At 42.3% G+C, this 19,152-nt stretch overlaps 1 protein-coding gene across 1 annotated transcript in view; it reads right to left on the bottom strand.

Moving 5' to 3' along the window:
* Positions 1–19,152, bottom strand: part of PKHD1 (PKHD1 ciliary IPT domain containing fibrocystin/polyductin) — a 255,473-nt gene that overhangs the window by 221,756 nt on the left and 14,565 nt on the right. Inside the window, exons 10-27 of the mRNA XM_084515709.1 lie at positions 18,591–18,655; positions 18,205–18,244; positions 17,563–17,633; positions 15,584–15,685; positions 15,197–15,292; positions 14,549–14,684; positions 13,583–13,697; positions 12,772–13,047; positions 11,922–12,011; positions 11,241–11,334; positions 9,272–9,414; positions 7,633–7,763; positions 6,371–6,555; positions 5,805–5,943; positions 3,619–3,773; positions 2,504–2,688; positions 1,352–1,474; positions 136–241 (exon numbers count right to left, since the gene is read on the bottom strand). Coding sequence (XP_084371835.1) covers positions 136–241; positions 1,352–1,474; positions 2,504–2,688; positions 3,619–3,773; positions 5,805–5,943; positions 6,371–6,555; positions 7,633–7,763; positions 9,272–9,414; positions 11,241–11,334; positions 11,922–12,011; positions 12,772–13,047; positions 13,583–13,697; positions 14,549–14,684; positions 15,197–15,292; positions 15,584–15,685; positions 17,563–17,633; positions 18,205–18,244; positions 18,591–18,655 — 2,252 coding nt within the window. The remainder of the gene's footprint in view (positions 1–135; positions 242–1,351; positions 1,475–2,503; positions 2,689–3,618; positions 3,774–5,804; positions 5,944–6,370; positions 6,556–7,632; positions 7,764–9,271; positions 9,415–11,240; positions 11,335–11,921; positions 12,012–12,771; positions 13,048–13,582; positions 13,698–14,548; positions 14,685–15,196; positions 15,293–15,583; positions 15,686–17,562; positions 17,634–18,204; positions 18,245–18,590; positions 18,656–19,152) is intronic.

The raw sequence follows: 19,152 nt of genomic DNA on the forward strand, positions 1-19,152 counted from the left end.
GATCTTTACTTTATAAAATGCAGTTTCCCTAAAATCAGAGCTTTTTAAAAGAACACACAAAGTCATCAACAATCAACCGACCTTTTTCACAGAGACATGTTTCTCCCAATTTGTGCAGACACAAAACCCCGTTACCTGATGAATACTCCACATCACTGACTAAGGGTGTCATTTCCTGGCTGAACTGGAAAGAGCACAAACCAGAACAGGTTGCAGGGACATCATTCACCACCACCACCACCTGGAAATAGAGAGAAAGGTTACCCCTAAAGCAGTGAAGGAGGTGTTTTCCAAAGCCACATCTACCTGGCAGACAGCCCAGCATTGCTTCAGCTACAGAAAACAGCCTGACTGCACCAGCACACATCATCATCAGACAGCAATTTATCCTACTGAAGTCTCATTACAAATTTCATTACAAAGCTTGCTAGGACTCATTTAGACAAAGCAGAGCACAGTGTTAGAAGCTGTATCCCCAACCTTTCTCAGTGTCTGCGGGATCTTATCTCCCATCTCTCTGAGACCTACAACTCTTCACCACTCCTCTTCTCCTAGTTGCCCATTGAAGATCCTACTTGCCATACACCATTTATTTCCACCTCACTTTGGAAAGAAGTTTATTATGTTTTAAAGCACCTTGCAAGACTGATTATAACTTTTCCCAGATTGCATCTATTCAGCATGTAGCCCTCAATTTTTAATTCCTCATTGCTCATGCTAAAACACAACAGCTGGGCCATGACCTTGATCTCTGACATCAACTCCTTTCTCAGAAGACTAAACTGGCAAAGCATAAGGCAAAGGAGAGCCCTACTTTTCCTTCTCACAGAAGTTGTCCTGGTGTTGCCAGGACATCCTGACACCCATGACACAAATGCTTACAAATAAAAACATGCTGTCTCCAGGAGGGGGGAAAAAAAAAAAAAAAAAAAAAAAAAAAAGGCAGGATGACCTAGCCCCAGCTGCTGCTGAAGCCCTACAGCTGGGCTTTGAGCACTTGAGCACATCCAGCATTGCACTGTTATCAGTACAGCACCCCGCAGACTTTGCTGGAGGCAAATTCAGCAGGGCATGCTGGTCTGCAACATTTGTCTGTCCAGCAAACTTGTTCAGCCAGGAAGCCTTCCTTGTTTCTTTCACACATGAAGAATCGAGATCCACAAAGACCAACGGACCTGGCCAGCCTGAAAACTGATACCACATTTTACAGATCTGACTGGTTTATGGCAAAGCACAGAACAGGTTTCTGAAAGCATTTAGCAGCAGAAGTGGGCCCCTGAATACCAGTTAGACTCCTGGATCTACAGGACTTGCGTGAATCAGTAGTAAGTATGACAGCACATTAACTCACCTGTGTTTTGTTATTGAAAGTAGCAAGCATGTCCCCAAAAATCGGCCCAATAAACACACCCCCATCATAAATCACACGACTAGAAATAGTTGGCTTCAGACCAGTGAGGTTTTCAGCAGAGACCTGGCAAAGAAAAACAATTAGTTTATCACTACCCCATCCTGTGATTTGAGTTTAAAACCATTCCCCCAAAGTTCATACAGAGTCACTACAAGGTGGCAAATAACTCCTGAAAACCTCTTCTCAAGCTTGACTCTTATCTCCAGGTTTGAGTTTTCATTACTCAAGTCCTCAAAACACCTCTCTGTTCCCATCCCCACCTTGCAAGCTAGAAACTGGAGGTAAAGAGAAGCGGGAACCAGATTTACAAATATGTTTCCAAGTCAATAAAATCATTTGAAATTTGGCTTTGAAATGTGTTTTAACATCTGCTTCTCAAAGACATGACTTTGGGTGAAACAAGGGCCTGTACTACTCCTAAAGATGCTCAAGCTTTTCCTTGTCATCCACCAAGCCATAGTCTTGAGCACAGAACCTTGTTGCTTCTTTGAAGATAATTTAACATTTGTAGAAGATGGATATACAAAGAAATAGGGTTTCTTTTGGGGGGAAGAGGAACTTAATTTGAGTCTTTATTCAAAACAGACCATTCTACCTGACACAAACTTAAACATGATAAATCTTGAGATGGGAGAATGTGAACTGGACCTTCATTTGAGACTTATGAGAACCAGATATGAACCCAATATGATTAGAAAAGTTCCCAGGGGAAAAAAAAAAAAAAAAAAAAAAAAAGAAAAAAGAAAATAAAAGACCTTTCTGGAAATGATATCACAAACCTTTACTGAGCTTCAGATATGGTACTGAAATATTATTGTGATTATAATAGTTTTCATTTCTGTATAGCATTCCTTATTGTGCAGAACTGCAACAAAACACGGAAATTGCTTTCTTGCCTCATGATTTTGAAGAGCCAATTTCTCTTCCTGTTACTACAAATGTTTTTTTAATCATCTAATCTGGAGTTAAGCTGCTGTTGCTTAAGCTACCACAGGTGCTCACATAAAAACAAACACCAAGAGAATGAATCAGCTGTGGCCAAAGACATTGAATGGGGTTTAAAATGGACGTTAGTAAAAGAAATTACTGTACACTGATAACATTGGGCAAGTCCCCAGTTTTTCTTTTCCAAGTGAGTGTCCAAATGCTTTCATAACAAGAGTTTGAGTCTTTGGTCACAACAAAGTCACTGGCTTTGAAGTATGGGGCTGTAGAGTTATCTGTGTTGTCTTGCAGAAGCTTGCGGAGATGGTGGGAGGAGATGTGCACGGAGACACCTGCAAAAGACATCATAAAGCCGTGGATACCATCATCCCTTTGAGAGCACATCCTCCAGCTCATAGAAAAGAAAGGTGTTTCATTTTTAGTACAAGAATGGGATGGTTCAAACCTCTGACTACAAAAAAGCAGTAGGGGGAAGTTTGCTGGATCTCAAATGTCAAAAAGACCTGCACTATTTAATCTAGGAACTTCATGAATATTCTCAGGTTGCATTTTCTTATTCTGTGATTTAACTTTTTAGCTGAATCACCATTTCCTCAGTCAAGAGCTTTATTGTTGGCCTTGCTCAGATTAACCTGCTCGTTTTCGTTCCAAGACTCTTCACAAGAAAACCTAGCATGTCTAAAGGGTGAAAAATTCTAGTCAAGCAATTGTACACATGAAAGTTTTTTGGTATCTTCAAACCAAATATCAATCCTGGTAACCCCAGCAGAAGATGAATTTCCTGGTAAACCGCAAGGGTCTTGCTTGCAGGCAAGAGTTAATGAATGCAGGAGGAAACCCCAGGGGAGAATTATTCATTGAAAATTTGCAAAGTTTCTGGCAATGGAGAAAAGTTGTGGCTTGGGGAAATACCAGCACTGTCATAAAGAGGACAAGAAGTATATGTGCTGTAGAAACAGAGCAATGAAACCTTGGGATGTAAAATCCCTGTTCAGACTGATCCAAAGATATATCACGTTAAGGTATTTTCTAGAGGATGTGTGCATTTTGGAACAATCCCGTGGCTAATATCTAGAAATACTGCCCTCCATATAATCTTTAACTCCTCTCTTGGAGGACATCAGGTTGCAAAGATGCAACTACCACAATGCATTTAACCTGCCAATCTATACCCTGAGCATTTCCAAGGCTTGTTTGTTCTCTCATCTTCACTTGGCTTGCTGCAAAAGGAATCCAGGACCTGTACTAACATCATATATTACCTGAAATCACCGTGCCAGCCAAGTGGATGCGGAAGGTCCCTCCAATAGGTGGAGATGACTTTTGCAGCCTCTGAGTAATGACACTGACTCTCACATCCTCTGTGGAGACGTAGAGGTAGCCAACCTCCTCAGAGCCCTCGCAAAGCAAAGCACCTCTGTGTGACAGAGAGACCACAGTAAAACAAGAGCAGTCAGGACCCCCACTTGTGACACCTCTGTGCCACCAGCAGAAGAGGGTCACCTGATGTGTGCATAACTCTTGAATGACCTAAGGAAAGCACATTTGTAGCTGTAATAGGCTTGGATACTCTCAGCTTATATTCCCATGATGAAAGTATTGCATACAATAGAAAATGATGAAAACCACCTTTTTTACCTATGATAGGGAAAAAAAAAAAAAAAAAAATCAAAAAAAAGCACCAAGTACAACTGAATCCTGTCCCACAACAGGCATTTCTGTGGATCAATTCAATGCAGAGAGATTCAATCAAAATTTTAGCATCCCCAAATAATAGCAAGGAACACAAGCAAATATCTCATATCAGAGCTCATCCAAAGCCTAATTTCTAAAATTTAAAATATTCTCTCCCTTGCCACTATGTTTTTTTTTCCAAAAGAAAAGCGATGGTCTGTGGTACAATGATGCCACCATGTGGTTAAGAGTCTGGTTAACAGCTAAAGTCTCAGTCCAGCCACGACTTCTGCACAGCAAAATTCGCAAATCCAAAACCAAAAAACACTGAGCCTTCTTATCTGACCTACAGGCAGTGTGAACTTCACGGATAGCTAATATTCCTGCCCCGATCACACAAATTTGTGTTAAAACAAAGCACAGCATGCACTCAGTTAAGAGAAAGAGCCAGTTTTGTTTTGAATATATCCAAAAAAAGTGTGCAGCCCACACACTTTTAAAGCTTGTGATCATTTATGTTTTGAGTCTACCTGGTTCCAACATCACACTGATTTCTCTTACATCTTCCTCTGAGATGCAAACACCCAGCAGTGCCAAGCACTTTTTCCTGATGAGAGGTACTATAATCAATTTATCTCTTAATCCTTTTTTTTGATAAACGGAACAGATTGAGCTTCCTACACCTTTTCCTCCCAGGCATTTTCTTCAGTTCTATAATCATGCTTATGGCTTTCTTTCCCAGATTTTCTAAAACCCTTTGAAAAAAAGATGTGCTCATCAGTGCTGTATGTAGCATTCTAATGCCAGTCTTAAGGCTACACACAGATGTAAAAATATCTCCCCTTTCTTGATTAAACCTCTGTTTATACACAAAACTCACAGATATCTCCCTTTATTCTCATCCTTGTCTTCACTATTGGTGGTTTCATGCTAAAATACCACATCAGTTGCATCTGACTCTGGCAATTAAATGCGCTTTTCAAGGTGACACTTCAAGTCAAATCCTTCTATGCTGTGCTGGCTCTCTAAATTGACCTCTACAAAATACCTAGGTCTTAATGTGGTTTAACGTTTATCAAATGATATCTTAGATTTGTGCTCTGCAGGACAATGGTCTGAAGTGCTGCTGAGCAGATAACATGTTGGGAAAACAAACTGCATCATGTTGGCCATTTCCTTTGTGAGAACTGGGACTACGTTTGTGAACCCCAAGGGAAGAAGGATGAATTCACCAAAGCCATGGATTTCACCAGGCAGTGCAAAGATTTTGCTGTTCTGAGAATGAGACCTTAGAGCCTAATTTACCTCCAATCTAAACCACCTCTAACAGAAGAATTTAGCTGTCTTCAGAGCGGTCAGAACTAATGACACATTGCTTTGTTTCTACTTGAAGTAGGAGACACCACATAGTAAGAAACCAACTTAAGTTATAGCAGACTGAGGTTCACTTTCTGAAGGGGTGCTGCTTCTACATGATCGACACAGCTCAGAGCATCCAGAACATGCTGAGACCAAAATCTGGTATCCTAATAAAGAGCTGAATGCCATCTACTGAATACAGCTATATGGGCAATCTGCAGCAGCCTGACCACAGCCTGAACATAGGTCATCTGAGATGCCTAGAGGAGAAAACTCCAAAGAAAGCACATGGATTGCTAAGCAGGACAAGACTCATGACTCTTATGTTCTGTCTGAGAAGACAACAAGCTCCAGACGCATCAGCAGGAACGTGAAGAGATAATTATAAGGCATGAGATAATGTCACGCTCCCTACCTTAGGGAGAGAAGGGGCAAACTGGCACCACAGCCAGAGGCCAGCCAGGACACATTGTAAGTGGGAGAAGATCCCACCACAGTCACTGCTTCTATTATCCTCCCACCTAGCCAAGGTGGCTTGGGATCCCTCTGAGAAACTGAAAGAGAAAGAGTACAAGCATTCATCAGATACAGGAGAACAGATGTTAGTATGTATAGGTTATTTCCATTTCAGAGCTGGAAACATATCTAACTTTTTTCTTTTTCTTTCTTTCTTTTTTTTTTTTTTTTGTGGTTGACATTTTTGGTTTTTGGCAGGGGAAGAGCATTCAAGAGTTACATTTATAGAAACACATTTTCAAAGACACCAAGAAGGCTGATGTTTGGCAATTACTTCTTGATTGTTTTCACACACAAAACAAAAAAAAAAACGTCAGTCAAAGGAAATAAAGGAGATTGTTGTGTCTGTTATGAAACACCCTTCCCCTTTGGAATAATTTTAACTGGACCCATCATTAAAGCTTAGCAGGGAAGAACCTGAAAAGACAACAATATTAACAAGAATTTTAAAACTGACTCTTTTACCAGTTACAGCTCTGTCTGTGATGATGACTTCATCGAGGTAAAATGACCCAGGGGTTTCCTTTTGCAGCGTAGGACTCAGCAAGTCAATCTGATGCACAAACACCGGGGAGGTGGCAGGGAGGTCCTGGAGTAGCGTGGAGTGATTCACACATCCCCTCCAGACGTCGGTGCAGGTGAACATCCAGCTAGAAGACAACAAGGTTGTGCAATCCCTGTTTTGCTGCGGGGTAGTTACAGTAACTGAATTCAGAGGTGCTTTGTGAAGCTTTCAGATGACCTCAGGTGCTGCTGTTATTACCCATAAACGACACGTTCACTCAGTGGCCTGTGGTCACTCTCTACAAGTCTCGGTTGGATGCCCCACAGAAATAAACCTTTAGATATCTACTTAAGCATCCTCCTGCACCACGAGTCTGCATGTGGGAATGACTACTACTGCTCTATTTTTGGTAAAAGCACAGCCACAGCATCAGTGACCTCAACAGAGGTTAATCCAGAGTTCAGATCCTTTTGGAATTCCAGACAACTGCTCAATGCCCCCAGCTCTCTCCATCATGTAGTAACAACACACCAAGCCCCCTCCTCCTTTTCAGAGGCACACACACTCCTCACAAACCTTACAGAGAACCCAGGCTTCCAACTTCACTTTCTGAAGTTCTTCAGATTGCTGTGGGTTTTTTGTTTGTTTTTGTGCATGTAAGCATATCTGCAGGGTTGTTTTTTGTTTGGTTGTATTTGGTTGGTTGTTTTTTTAAAAAAAAAAAATCTGCCTGCCCGTAACTTCACATCACCAACGTTTCCCACCAGTAATGTTTCTCACCCATATGTTCTAGGTGAAACAAAAATCAAAAACTACACCAACTTTCCAAGCTTTGTTAATGTTTTTGTGAGATCCCTGGAGGAAAAAAAAAAATAAATCATGTTTTTGTTTCACTGCCAGAAATCCTTTGAGTGTTGCCAAAGAAGCCAGGAACTTAAAATCTTCAGGAACTTTCTTGGGGCTTACTAAAGACAGAACAAACTCTCCAGCCAGTGTGCATTACTGTGGTGAAATAGTTTATGTAACAAGGAACATGCAAATCTACTCTAAAAGTCCTCAAAAACTATGTAAGCACATTCCAGGCATGTCTGTGCAGGGACACAGCGTGTGTCAGCTTTCCCCTATTGACAATTTATACCTAGACAAATAAGAACTTGCTGCTCCCTGTTTTCCTAGTATACCTCCTTACTATGTCATCTCTGTACTGTAAGTGTGTGGATACCTTTTGTGGTCGGTTTCATTGAAATCCCATAGGCAAGTGAGATTCCTCTTCACTGAACATAAAGAAACATTGGTGTAGGACACTGAGATATGAAAGATGCGGCTCATATGACCTTTATGTGCAAAACACACCTGAAAAAAATGAAAAAAAAAAAAAAGAAGAAAAACATAAATTTGTATTTATAATGTCTGCAGAAGAGATTGTATCATGATTGAATCCTGGTTTACATTAGTAGGGAAGCATTTTGTTCAAGGTGAGCACTAAAGCCCACTCCCTAAGGACAGATTGCCCTAGAGGAGACAGGGCACTGGCACCCAGGTGGCCTTTGTGTCACCACATAGCCTCAGACTCCTCAGGCTTCAGTGAGATTTGAGGGCATAGGATAGCTGGGAAATGTCAACGGGGATTTCAAGTAGCTGAGGGTGAGGAAAGCAGACTGAAGGAGCTGGTGAGATAAAAAATTTGGGATGGGTGTCAGGTAGGGAAATAAGAGTAAAAGAGGTTTATGAAGGAGAGATGGAAGGAGTCTGGAAGGACTTTGGGAGGTTTTGGGAAGGAGTTTCTCCCTCCTTCTTCTTTTCTGTCAATCCCCAACTATTCACTTTCCCCCAGCTGGCAAGAAAGGGGTGACAGAAAGGGTTGAAATCATAAACATAATCCTATTAAGAGCAGATGTAGAAAACAGACAAAAAAAGTGATCCAGAGCAGACCCCCAGATATCAAGGTGGGTTTGTGGTTGTTTTGTTTTGGGGAAGTTGATTCTGTCAAGAATTGGCTATTCTCACATCTTCCATCCTCTCTTAACACCATCCCTCTTTTTCCTTTCTCTCTCTGCAGGGGCTGCATCCCCAGGAGCAGAGGCCAGACAGATGTATTAATCACAGAATCACAGAATTTTCTAGGTTGGAAGAGACCTCAAGATCATCGAGTCCAACCTCTGACCTAACGCTAACAGTCCCCACTAAACCATATCCCTAAGCTCTACATCTAAACGTCTTTTAAAGACTTCCGGGGACGGTGACTCCACCACTTCCCTGGGCAGCCTGTTCCAATGCCTCACAACCCTTTCAGTGAAGAAGTTCTTCCTAACATCTAACCTAAAACTCCCCTGGCTCAACTTAAGCCCATTCCCCCTCGTCCTGTCACCAGGCATGTGGGAGAACAGGCCAACCCCCACCTCGCTACAGCCTCCCTTGAGGTACCCATAGAGAGCGATAAGGTCGCCCCTGAGCCTCCTCCTCTCCAGGCTGAACAAGCCCAGCTCCCTCAGCCGCTCCTCGTAGCACTTGTTCTCCAGGCCCCTCACCAGCTTCGTTGCCCTTCTCTGTACCTGCTCAAGCACCTCGATGTCCTTCTTGTAGCGAGGGGCCCAAAACTGAACACAGTACTCAAGGTGCGGCCTCACCAGAGCTGAGTACAGGGGGACGATCATGGATATTAAGCAATATCCATGTATCAGGGACCTCAAATTGTTCTCCCAGTCAACCAAAGACACTGCTCTGTCTACAAGCACAGCCCAAAGACACGGTCTTCTGCAGTTCTGGGGGAAATCTAAATAGACAGGATGATTTTACAATCCTGACTCGGCTCTGAGTATTCACTCCCCAGTACAATCGACTCAGCTAGAGCAGCCACTTACGTGTGTGTATTCAGTAAGATCATATCTTGTTAGGGTTGATGGGGAAGTTTTCACCAGCTGGCTTGGTCTGCGAATGCTGAACCTCCCACAGAAGGGCTCCGTTCCACTGACAACATGTCCTGTGGTAACAGAGGCTCTTGTACCTGGCAGAAAAAAAAAAAAAAAAAAAGTGGGGATGAAAGACTTGAAAAGGATTCAGAAGACACCAGTACCATCAAGGTGTTCATGAAAATACAGGAAATGGGTTTCCAAAATTAGTCAGACACAGTCCTACCCTTGAGTAAATAGATGACAAAAATTTTCAGGGCTGTCAGAACCCTTAAACCAGGGGACAAAAGACAAGAGAGCATCAGATCCCTGAACTGACCAGTAAGCCTCGTGGAAAATACCACTGTCTTTAGCCAGACAGAGTATGTTTGAGTAAAACCACCCATCTCTTCCAGAAAGCACCCAGGCAAGGCTGAAAATTGATATATAAAGCTACAGAGAATCCACCTTCCTCTTTAGGATTTTTGTTCCATTGAGTTATCAACCTTGCTGCCAAAAAGTTACTAGGATTCCTCCTGTTCCTAGTAAATAAAAGGCTTTCTTCCAACTGTACATACTGCATATTCATCTTTTCTTCCACTATGAGAAATAAAGCCTGCCAAGTGAAGTTAATAGCAGAATCTTAAATCAAGGAGCTGTGATTCTTTACGCAAAGAGTGTTGGGCCTGTGGGAATCTCTGTTGGAAGATAGCATGAATGCAATTGTCAAGCTGTGTTCAAGAGCTACGTAAGCACAGGGAAGGGAGAACTTCTGAAGGTAGTTGAATGGAAAAAAAAAAAAAAAAAAAAAAAAAAAAAAAAAAAAACTTGCTCAGGAAATTCATTGAGTCAAAAATACTTCAGATCTAGAGAGAATTAATGGTGAGTTATTATACACGGTCATCCAATTTTTACTCTTCCCTAGGCATCCGTTTTGGTTTCTGCTGAAGGCAGCATGCTGGGCTAGATGGACCCTGGCTCCAAACACATCTGGCTGTTCTTTTACTATCCTGGAATCCATTCACCACAATTTCACCACAGTTCTGCCTTTAAATTTTCTACATTTTACAGCCATCAATGAAAACTCAAGTTCTCCTTTGTTCTATTTGCTACGTATCAGTTTTCCTTCCCACTTCACTGTTGAACCCCTGTTAACTTTTCTCTCTTTTGTTGGCAGAACTGGAGCACTGGGATCACATAATTAGACTAAGAATGTCCAATCACTGTTTCCAGTTTTCTGCTTAATAATTCCCTTCATCCCCACCCACTCAAATGAAATCATTGCTTTCATCCACTCGGATGAGTCAGTCACCAAATATACATATTTCTGGCTGGGTCCTGTTCTCTCTGTCCTGAATACAAGGGCATAATGTGGGTTTTTTAGTTTTTTTAGACAATAGTGGACTTTTTGGCATAGGATTAGTATATGCTTATTGATATTGGAAATATAAAATAGAGTAAGCTTCTGATGTGTGCAATACTTTCATGTTAGAAAACCTTTTTTTTTTTTCTTTAAACAGAAGCCGATGTTTTATACCTTGCCTGACCTGCCAAGGATACCACAGATATGTGCATTGTTTCACTTCCAGTCATCGAGAAACACTGAAAGAAAGAGTCCTCTAGAGTTATAATCAGGCTATATCCTGAGCTATAGCTATGGGCTACACCAGATCTGCTTCCTCAGCACACATACTGAAACATGAATAATTTCACATGCCCCAGGACTTGCCTTTTTCATCTGTGCTCCTAATGTTTCTAACCACCAACACATATAACCTGCTTTGATAAGCTTGTTGCATCAGAATAAATACAAATAAATGTGTGCATAACTCCATTAAAAGTGTGAATTTACTGTCATTAAAAGTTTAAAGTACATTTATATCAGAGAAAGGAAAATAACTCTCACAGTAAATACTGCTTATTTGTTAAAGGAAATTACTACCTTCTTTCTCAAACCCATCATGGAAAAGGATTTTAGCAGAAGTTGGCTCCGTGTCACATCCTACTGAAAGAAGTTCCTCTATTGCTGTTTGGACCTTAAAGAAAAGTGAAAAGCAGTCACAGTACAAGGGTGCCTGGCTCAATTCAGCAGAGAGTTTCAACACGTGTCACTGCATTTTTCATCAGCTGTGGGCTGGTGACAAGGTGGCTCTGACCAAGCAGGTAGGCAAGTGATTGAGAGTAAAATTCAGCTCCGCAAAGACAGAGCCTCAAACTGGACATCTAGGATACTTTAGGGAGTGTGAGGCATCTTTAGGCATCCAGCAGCCTCCTCAGAAAGGGGCAGATTTCTTAAAAGAGCCTGGTCAATGTGCAGTGCATGTGCAACATGCAGGTGAAGACTGAGGGTTTGGTATCTGAAGGCACTACACACTTCTCTGCAGACCTGACAGGCTAAGAGCAGATGCTGTGATGTGTTTAGAATATCCCTGGAGTCACACACCCCAGAAAATCTCAGCGACATTCCCAGTAACAAAAATCTCCACTAGCTCACGTAAAATGCACCTCAGCCTTTGGGCCGAACATTTCATTTGGTATTATCTGTCAATCTGGCTGTCAATTACCAGAGCTCCACCAGTTACAGCCAGCAGAGGACTGGGTGTCTGTGCCTAATGACACCTACCTGCTGAGCAGTAGCATTTGTGTGGATCCTTCTGCGGAGGACGCTGTTCCCGGAGATACTGAACCATCCTGTACCAGTCACAGTCAGCATCTGCCAAGCAAATAATAGAATGTATGGATGAAAACAGGCACAAGCTGCATGAGACACAAAGACTTCAAGCCTGCTATGTGGATCATCTACCAGGGAGGAACTTACAGCAAACATGTCCTTTCACGCCTCTGTAAAGAGGCCCTTCAGCTACTCTTAAACCATGCTCACTTTCCACAATCTCTCCTGAGGCTCCTGATCTCAAACTAACAGGAGCACAAGGTATACACGATTTGCACAGAAATGCTGAAAGGCAAGAATGGTCCTCCAGTTCCTGACCTGCAGCCCTGAGGTTTAACCACGAGGACAGACCTCTTCAGCACCGAGCACTTCATCAAGCTGAAAGTTTCTAGCACCCAATTGCAATACAGACTCATTCTGATAACACACACAGTGCTCTGTCATTAGGTGGGGGGAAAAAAAAAAATAGAATCCATCCCAAGCTTGTATTAATTAGCATGAGGAACAAGGTAATGAGCAAGGTAAAACCTGAGGGGAGTAAGCTTTGCTTGCACTTTAACATATTAGCAAATTATAACAAAACCATAAAAATATCCTCCTACCAATGAGCGAGAAAGCCACAGACACCTTCAGCTCCCATGACAGTATTTATCAACTAACTCAGCAGGTTAAAACAAGGGGGGAACAAGACCTTTACCATTAGGACTTGCTGTCATCCATGTCAACTGAATCAGGGCTAGTCTACCTCCCACGGAATGGTGTAGGTTGGAAGGAACCCCAGGGCCAAGCAGGCAGCACTGACCTGCACTTCTGGAAGATGCAACGCACGAGCCCAAATTTCGTGTCTCTCCCTGTAGTAGCTGTTCACCACCTGGGGATTCAGCCAGGTGTTATGTATCTGGACTCCAACTCTCATCCCATTGCTGGGTGCCTTTCCATGATGTAGTGCTTCCAGGTAGTACCTCAGGCCGCCAGTTAGCTCAAATTTCTGGGATTTCGGCTGCCAGCTCTCACTCCAGTTCTTCACCCAGTTCCCAGACCATTCAGAATTGCCAGCAGGGATAGAAGCTATTCTCATCTGTGTCCAAACCAACCAAATCAATCAGAGGCATTTCTCTAGCACTAAACTACAACACCCACAGCTCCAAAACCAGACCTGTGCTTTTGGCTGATAGCAATGGGTTGGTGGTTGGCGTTCTTTTCTATTCTACAGGAAAAAAATATCATCTCATTGAACTTTGATAAGTTCTAAGGCTTAATACCACAATAAATATAATTCTTATGGCTGACCCTAGCCCCAGCAGCAGTTCCCCACATAGCTTTGCAAGGATGTCTTCAGTTCTGGTCCCTTAAATACAAACAAAAATGTCTTCAGGTAAAGAAATTCAAAGACTCTGGATGTTACGGTGAGCCCTTCATGAGCCGGGCAGCTGATAAGGCTGATGTAAAATGCCCAATATAATAAATAAATAATAAAAGTTTCACTCTCCAGCAGACGTACAATAAAGGCCAACAAGCCAATTCATGCTGGGGGAATTCCTGCTTGTGATAACCTTAATTAAAACTCCTTCCTATTGTTACCTCCTTATTTTTCTCTGTACCAGAAGTAATACCTTGTTTCCTGGATCTTCAGATAAACTCAAGTACAGAGATGCCTGTCCATCTGCCTGAATCCAGAAGGTGTAATTGTTGGTCTGAGGAGCCACAAAAAATCCACGAAGCCTGGAGCTAAGCAAAAGCAGAACATCTGTAACGTGCAAAAGAGTTACTGTAAAATCCCTGCCCCCCTGCACTCCACCTCCATGCATACATCAAGTCACAGGGGAAGGGCACAGGACCAAGTAATAACTAAACACCCTCAGATTTTAAAACTAGAAGAACCTCAAAATGACCAATTTTCACGTTACAGTGTTCACGTTTCACAGTTTTCAAAAAGAAGAAAAAAGCAGCTTCATGAAAACAAGTAGGGTTCTGTTGGTGGTTACACCTCGTTTGTACATTTTTTCTCAAGCAAAGTCTTACCCCTGAATAGGCAGGAAAATGCTCAAGATCTCTCACAAGATCAACAAAGAAAAGCACAGAGGTGACAGAAAAATGAAAATGTCCATGAGCATTACACAGCTCTTCATAGGTGCATCTCAAGAGGCGCACGCAGTGGCCACCAACGCAGCTCAGACATCTATGTAGCCTGGGGCAAATCACTTTATTTCCACTGGCATCACCTGAGCTGCAGTTGCCAGCATCATCCAAGGATGTGACCCCTCTGCATCTGGCCAGAGCACCAGCCCAAGACAGACGGACTACAGCTCCTTCTACCACCGCAGCAATTTCTTTCATGGTATTTCAGCACATCTAGGCCAGGCAGAACAGAAATACTGAATGAAAGCAAAAAGGGAAAAATAAAACACTTCGCTGAATATTCTGAGCTTCAAAAGGACCTCAGAGCAGAGGGTTTGCTTTGATTTAAAGGAGCAATGCAGTCAGGCTCTGCTATAAAGAACTGTCAGGTGTTATTGCTACCTCTTACACTGCTAAAGGTGATTGCCATGGCTTCATCTCTTTTTAAAATCACTGAGTACCTGAAGGAGTGCTTTGCCGCAGACAGAAATCTTACTGGGGAGCTGGCATTAGGTACAAATTGCCATCTATATCCCGGACCTGCTTCCGTTAGATCAGAGGCATCATCCCAAACTTCAAAGAGAAGCCCTCTATTTCCTAGAAAGTTAAAATAAAAGTGTTCTCAGCAGCAGCCAACAAAAATCCCAGAGCACATGCTAGAATCAGTGGTGTAAGGAGGCAGGCCAGGACAGAAAATTTTAATAATAAATTGGCTCTGCAGATGAACAGAGCTTCCAACCAAGCTTACAAGACCGCTCTTGGAAGAGGTACTGAACTGGCCCACAGTCAAAATAAGCCAAACTTCATTTTATGCACAGTAATTTCCTATGGCAATGCTTCATCCAGGCATCCATACTACAGATATCATCTGTACATCCCCCCCTTATTGTCCACAGCCTTACACACCAGGCTGACATCCCTCCCACCATAGCCTGTGCAAGCAGTGGGTTGAGCTTCCTACCTTGCCTTTCCTTATTATTTACCTAGGAGAAACCAGCCTCATGGCTTGGAAAATCCTGTTTCTTGATCACGTTCACACCAAATTATTTCTACCCTATGTTTCCATGTGTGCTTTGCCTGTTTGGACCTTTGGTTATCAAATACCGTACCTGGCTGGGGGGCACCGAGCCTCCTGCCCTTGCCAACTGGCTCCGTGGTGCAGATGATTTGCTGGGGAGAGACATGCTTCACTTTACAGGGGACACCTGGCAACAGGGAAAGGAGACAAATGTCAGGCTTGGAAACACATCTGAGCAGCAGAATAAACCCATCTTTATCACCAGAAGGTGCTGACACTTTGCTAGAAGTCTCTGTTTGTACTATCAAGCAAGGAAAATGGTTCACTCCCATAGTCCAAATCACTGGACCCTCCTTCATGGTGAGTACATCTCCCATGCTGTCATTATCTCTGAAGAGCAATTGGGTTTGGTGTATTAAAATAAATAAATAAATAAATAAATAAATAAAATAAAAATCTAGTGCATTATTCCTCTTACCTGCAGAGGTGACCTGCACCGGCTCCTCAAAATAATCCCCTGTGATAGTGAGATCAGTGCCTCCCCCAAGACTTCCACCAGCTGGAAACACAGAGGCTATTTCTGCAGAGGAAGGAAAAGGGGGATCTGAAAACGAGCGTAGGAAAGATTAATCCCAGCCCTATTTCTGTCAAAGCCAGCAGTGCACTTGCACTATTTCCAACCGGAACAGGCTCCTGTAAATAAAACAGGCTTCAGTGACCCTTCACGGAGATTTTGGCAGCCGCTGGGATTACACCAGGAATGAACCACACGGATAACAGCTGCATGACAGGGGAAATACTGTAATGCTTGGACTACTTAGCAGTGGCTGCATTTATCATGCTCAGATTGCAAAACGGTATATTCTGCACTACTGAGGCACTCTGGAAAAAAAAAATAATAAAATTATTTAAATCTTTTTGACTTTGTCTGACTTGCTTCTCAATTTAGTTTACTGGTTTAGATGTTACCGCGCTTCCCAACTGTCCCAACTGGCTTCAGGGACAAACGCAGGGAGCTGAACACCTGATGGCAAATGTCCACATCATGACTACAAGAATCATTCATGATTTGATCTTATTATAATTATTCCCTTCTACACTGGAAACCTATTTTTCTCTTTGATGACATTTCCTCACTTTGCACTCATATGCCCTAGTTTAACCAGCCAGTTGAATTTCGCACAGTTCGGAAAAAAAAAAAAATAGTAAATATGAGAGAAGCTCGCCCAGATGTACAAATTTATATTTTTTTCTTCGTTCATCAGATTTTTAACTTTATTTTGGCAGTGTTGACTGCAGTGGTCTGCTGAAAAGATCTGGCAGGTCTTGTTTCTGCTGATGCTCTGCTAACATCCAACTCCACGCAAGGTTCCTCAGTTTGTAAATGAAGACATAAAATTACCCTCCATTACAAAGTGCTCTGCATTTACAGGTGAAATAAACTGTATGCTATATTTTGTATATCGTTTATGTATTGGCTTTTTTTTTTCATAACAAACTAATTTTGTTATATCCTGAACCAGGCTCCTAAGATACAGCCCATAAGGTAACAGTGCACCCATTACATTAATTTCAGCCCCTTGACAGGTCAAGGGAATGGCAGAAACACGATGGGACCTTTCTGGGGACCTGTGCAGGTGAACCAAGTGGTCTTTTTCAGCATTATTCAACCATTGACTGAAGTCAATGGCTGCCAAATGCTGATTCCCTAATTGTCTTTTGACTGTTAGGCACAGGTCCTTACTGACACTGTTTGCTCATGGCCATAATCTCAGGCTGGTGCTCAGAAACTTATTGTCTGCTGTTCTCATAGCTGGAAATATCACATGGAGGTTATAGGGTGCCTTGATCTGCCTTTTTTAATAATAGTACAAAAACCTGCCACTCACCAGCCCTTTATCCAGAACCCAGCTCTTGGAGTAGCTGATAATGCCCTCCTTGAGATGCTTTATCTCATCCTAAAGCCTGCATTGCATCCTTTTGTGGCCAGCATCTCATTCTTACCAAATACAGTGTGACTTAAGGGGGAGAGGTGAAATAAAGCCCTTCTCAATCCAACACCTCAAGCCTACTGGTGACCTGATGGGACAAGAAACAATGACAAAGTGACTCCATCCCAAATCCTGGCACCCTGCTGTGCTCTGGTTGACTCTCTCTCAGGTTAGGTTGTCCAAAAGACACAGTTCAAATGTATCCTTAAGAGGAATACTAACTCACTGCAGATTAGAATGAAGCCCATAGCAGCACACCCAGCCATAGCAAATACATTTGGTAATCCTGAAATTTTTGGTCTGCAGCTTTGTGTAGTGAGCCCGTAAGGAAGCTTACCATACTGGTAGGGCTACACAGCTAAAATGAGGGCACAAAAGGATTATCCCATTGGCATAATTAGAGGTCTTAGACATTGCTGGCACTGCCATGAGACGGGCCAACCATTGAGGTGAATCAGATCGGTACCTGAATGCATTTGATACAAGAAAAGCTCCTGTTTGGCACTGATGAGCCAAGCATCTTTGTGGACTGCTGATCTGCAAGAGAGAGAAATGCATGAGAGATCCATTTAACTTACAGTAGACCTTCCTTTGGCAGACCTGGACACTTGCTCTCCAGAGGAACATTTCTATGGGGACTAACACTACCTTTCACCTGCACATTGAGGCACTGATTCAAGAAATTATTACATGACTGAGACTCTTTATTAAGTTTTACCATTAAAAAAATATATAAAAATGTATGGTTTTGGAAGTGTTTTCACCTCCTCTTCTTTTATGTCTGTATTTTTTCCATTTGTAAAAAGAGCTAAAAGCAAGGTAAAGGGATTTTATTCAATCTGAACTTAAATTGCTTCTTGTTTGGGCACCAAAAATAAAGTATTAGAACTACAAAGCAGAAATGCTTGGGGGGGGGGGGGAATATTCTCCTTTTTCATCCCTAATCTGATGACCATCTTCTCAAGTTAGCAAAACCTTATTTCTAAGTAATGAAACACAAGTTTCAATAAAATTTTATGCACTTATTCTGGAATCAGAAATGGAGCTGTATACCCATATGAAACTACAAAAAAAAAAAAAAAAAATAGAGAAAGGCTCTTTTACTCACTTTCCTTTGTTGAACACTGAGAAGCTAACATTGTGGGACCCTGGAGGAGAGAAAATAAATGCGCTTTATGGCAGAAATGCAGAGAGCTTTATGAAGAGTGCATCCTACCAAACCTTTTCCAGATGTCATGTTCCTGATTCTCCTCTTCCTTACACTTTTCTTACAACAGTACAATTGTGTTGATTTCGGCAGAGCTGCTCTTGATTTAAATGAAAACGCTAGAATACTTTAAAATATACTATGAGAGTCCAAGAAATCTCACAAATAAAACAATCAAAAAAAAATCCCAATAACTCTGTGGATACCCTCCAACCTCTGGAGATGCAGGAGTAGTGAAACATGCTAGAATAGAAACATGATTTCCACCTCCTTCTCTTTTCACCAACCTATGTGGTTCCCTTCCACCCGGCACTGCATGGTCCCCACTCCATCTTCTGCCTGAATTGGGTAGCTGTGGAAAAACAAAAGGACTTTACTGAGCCTTGGGAGCAAAAAGAGCAAGATACAGCAAGAATCATTTAATCAAGCAAAGATGTGGACTTTCACTTCATAAGCTAAGCAGCTCAGGTGCCTCATAGAAACAATACTCCAGCCTGACCCCTTTCCTTTATTTCCAGAAGCTGATCCTGTTGGTGACTTTCAGAACCCCCATTTTAAATAAGAGCTGAGGGCAGACAAGTCTTGCCATATGGTAGGGCAAATAATAGGACAAAAGCTGAGGGGAAGGGGGGAATACAACCTAGGATTTACACAAAGAAATGGGCCTAAAATTCAATTTGCTCCATTTTTCTTCTGCTTCACAACTTGACAAGGGCAATTCAGACCCATGCCTCTGGAAGGAGAGGAGCTGCACAGGATGGAGGGAGGTGATGTCTCAGCAAGAGGTTAGAGCTTGCTCTTCAAATGAGGAAACTTTAAACACGGAAACTGCTTTGGGAAGTGGGATAG

This window comes from Aythya ferina, assembly GCF_964211825.1.
Source record: "Aythya ferina genome assembly, chromosome: 3".
In the NCBI taxonomy this organism is placed as follows: domain Eukaryota; kingdom Metazoa; phylum Chordata; class Aves; order Anseriformes; family Anatidae; genus Aythya; species Aythya ferina.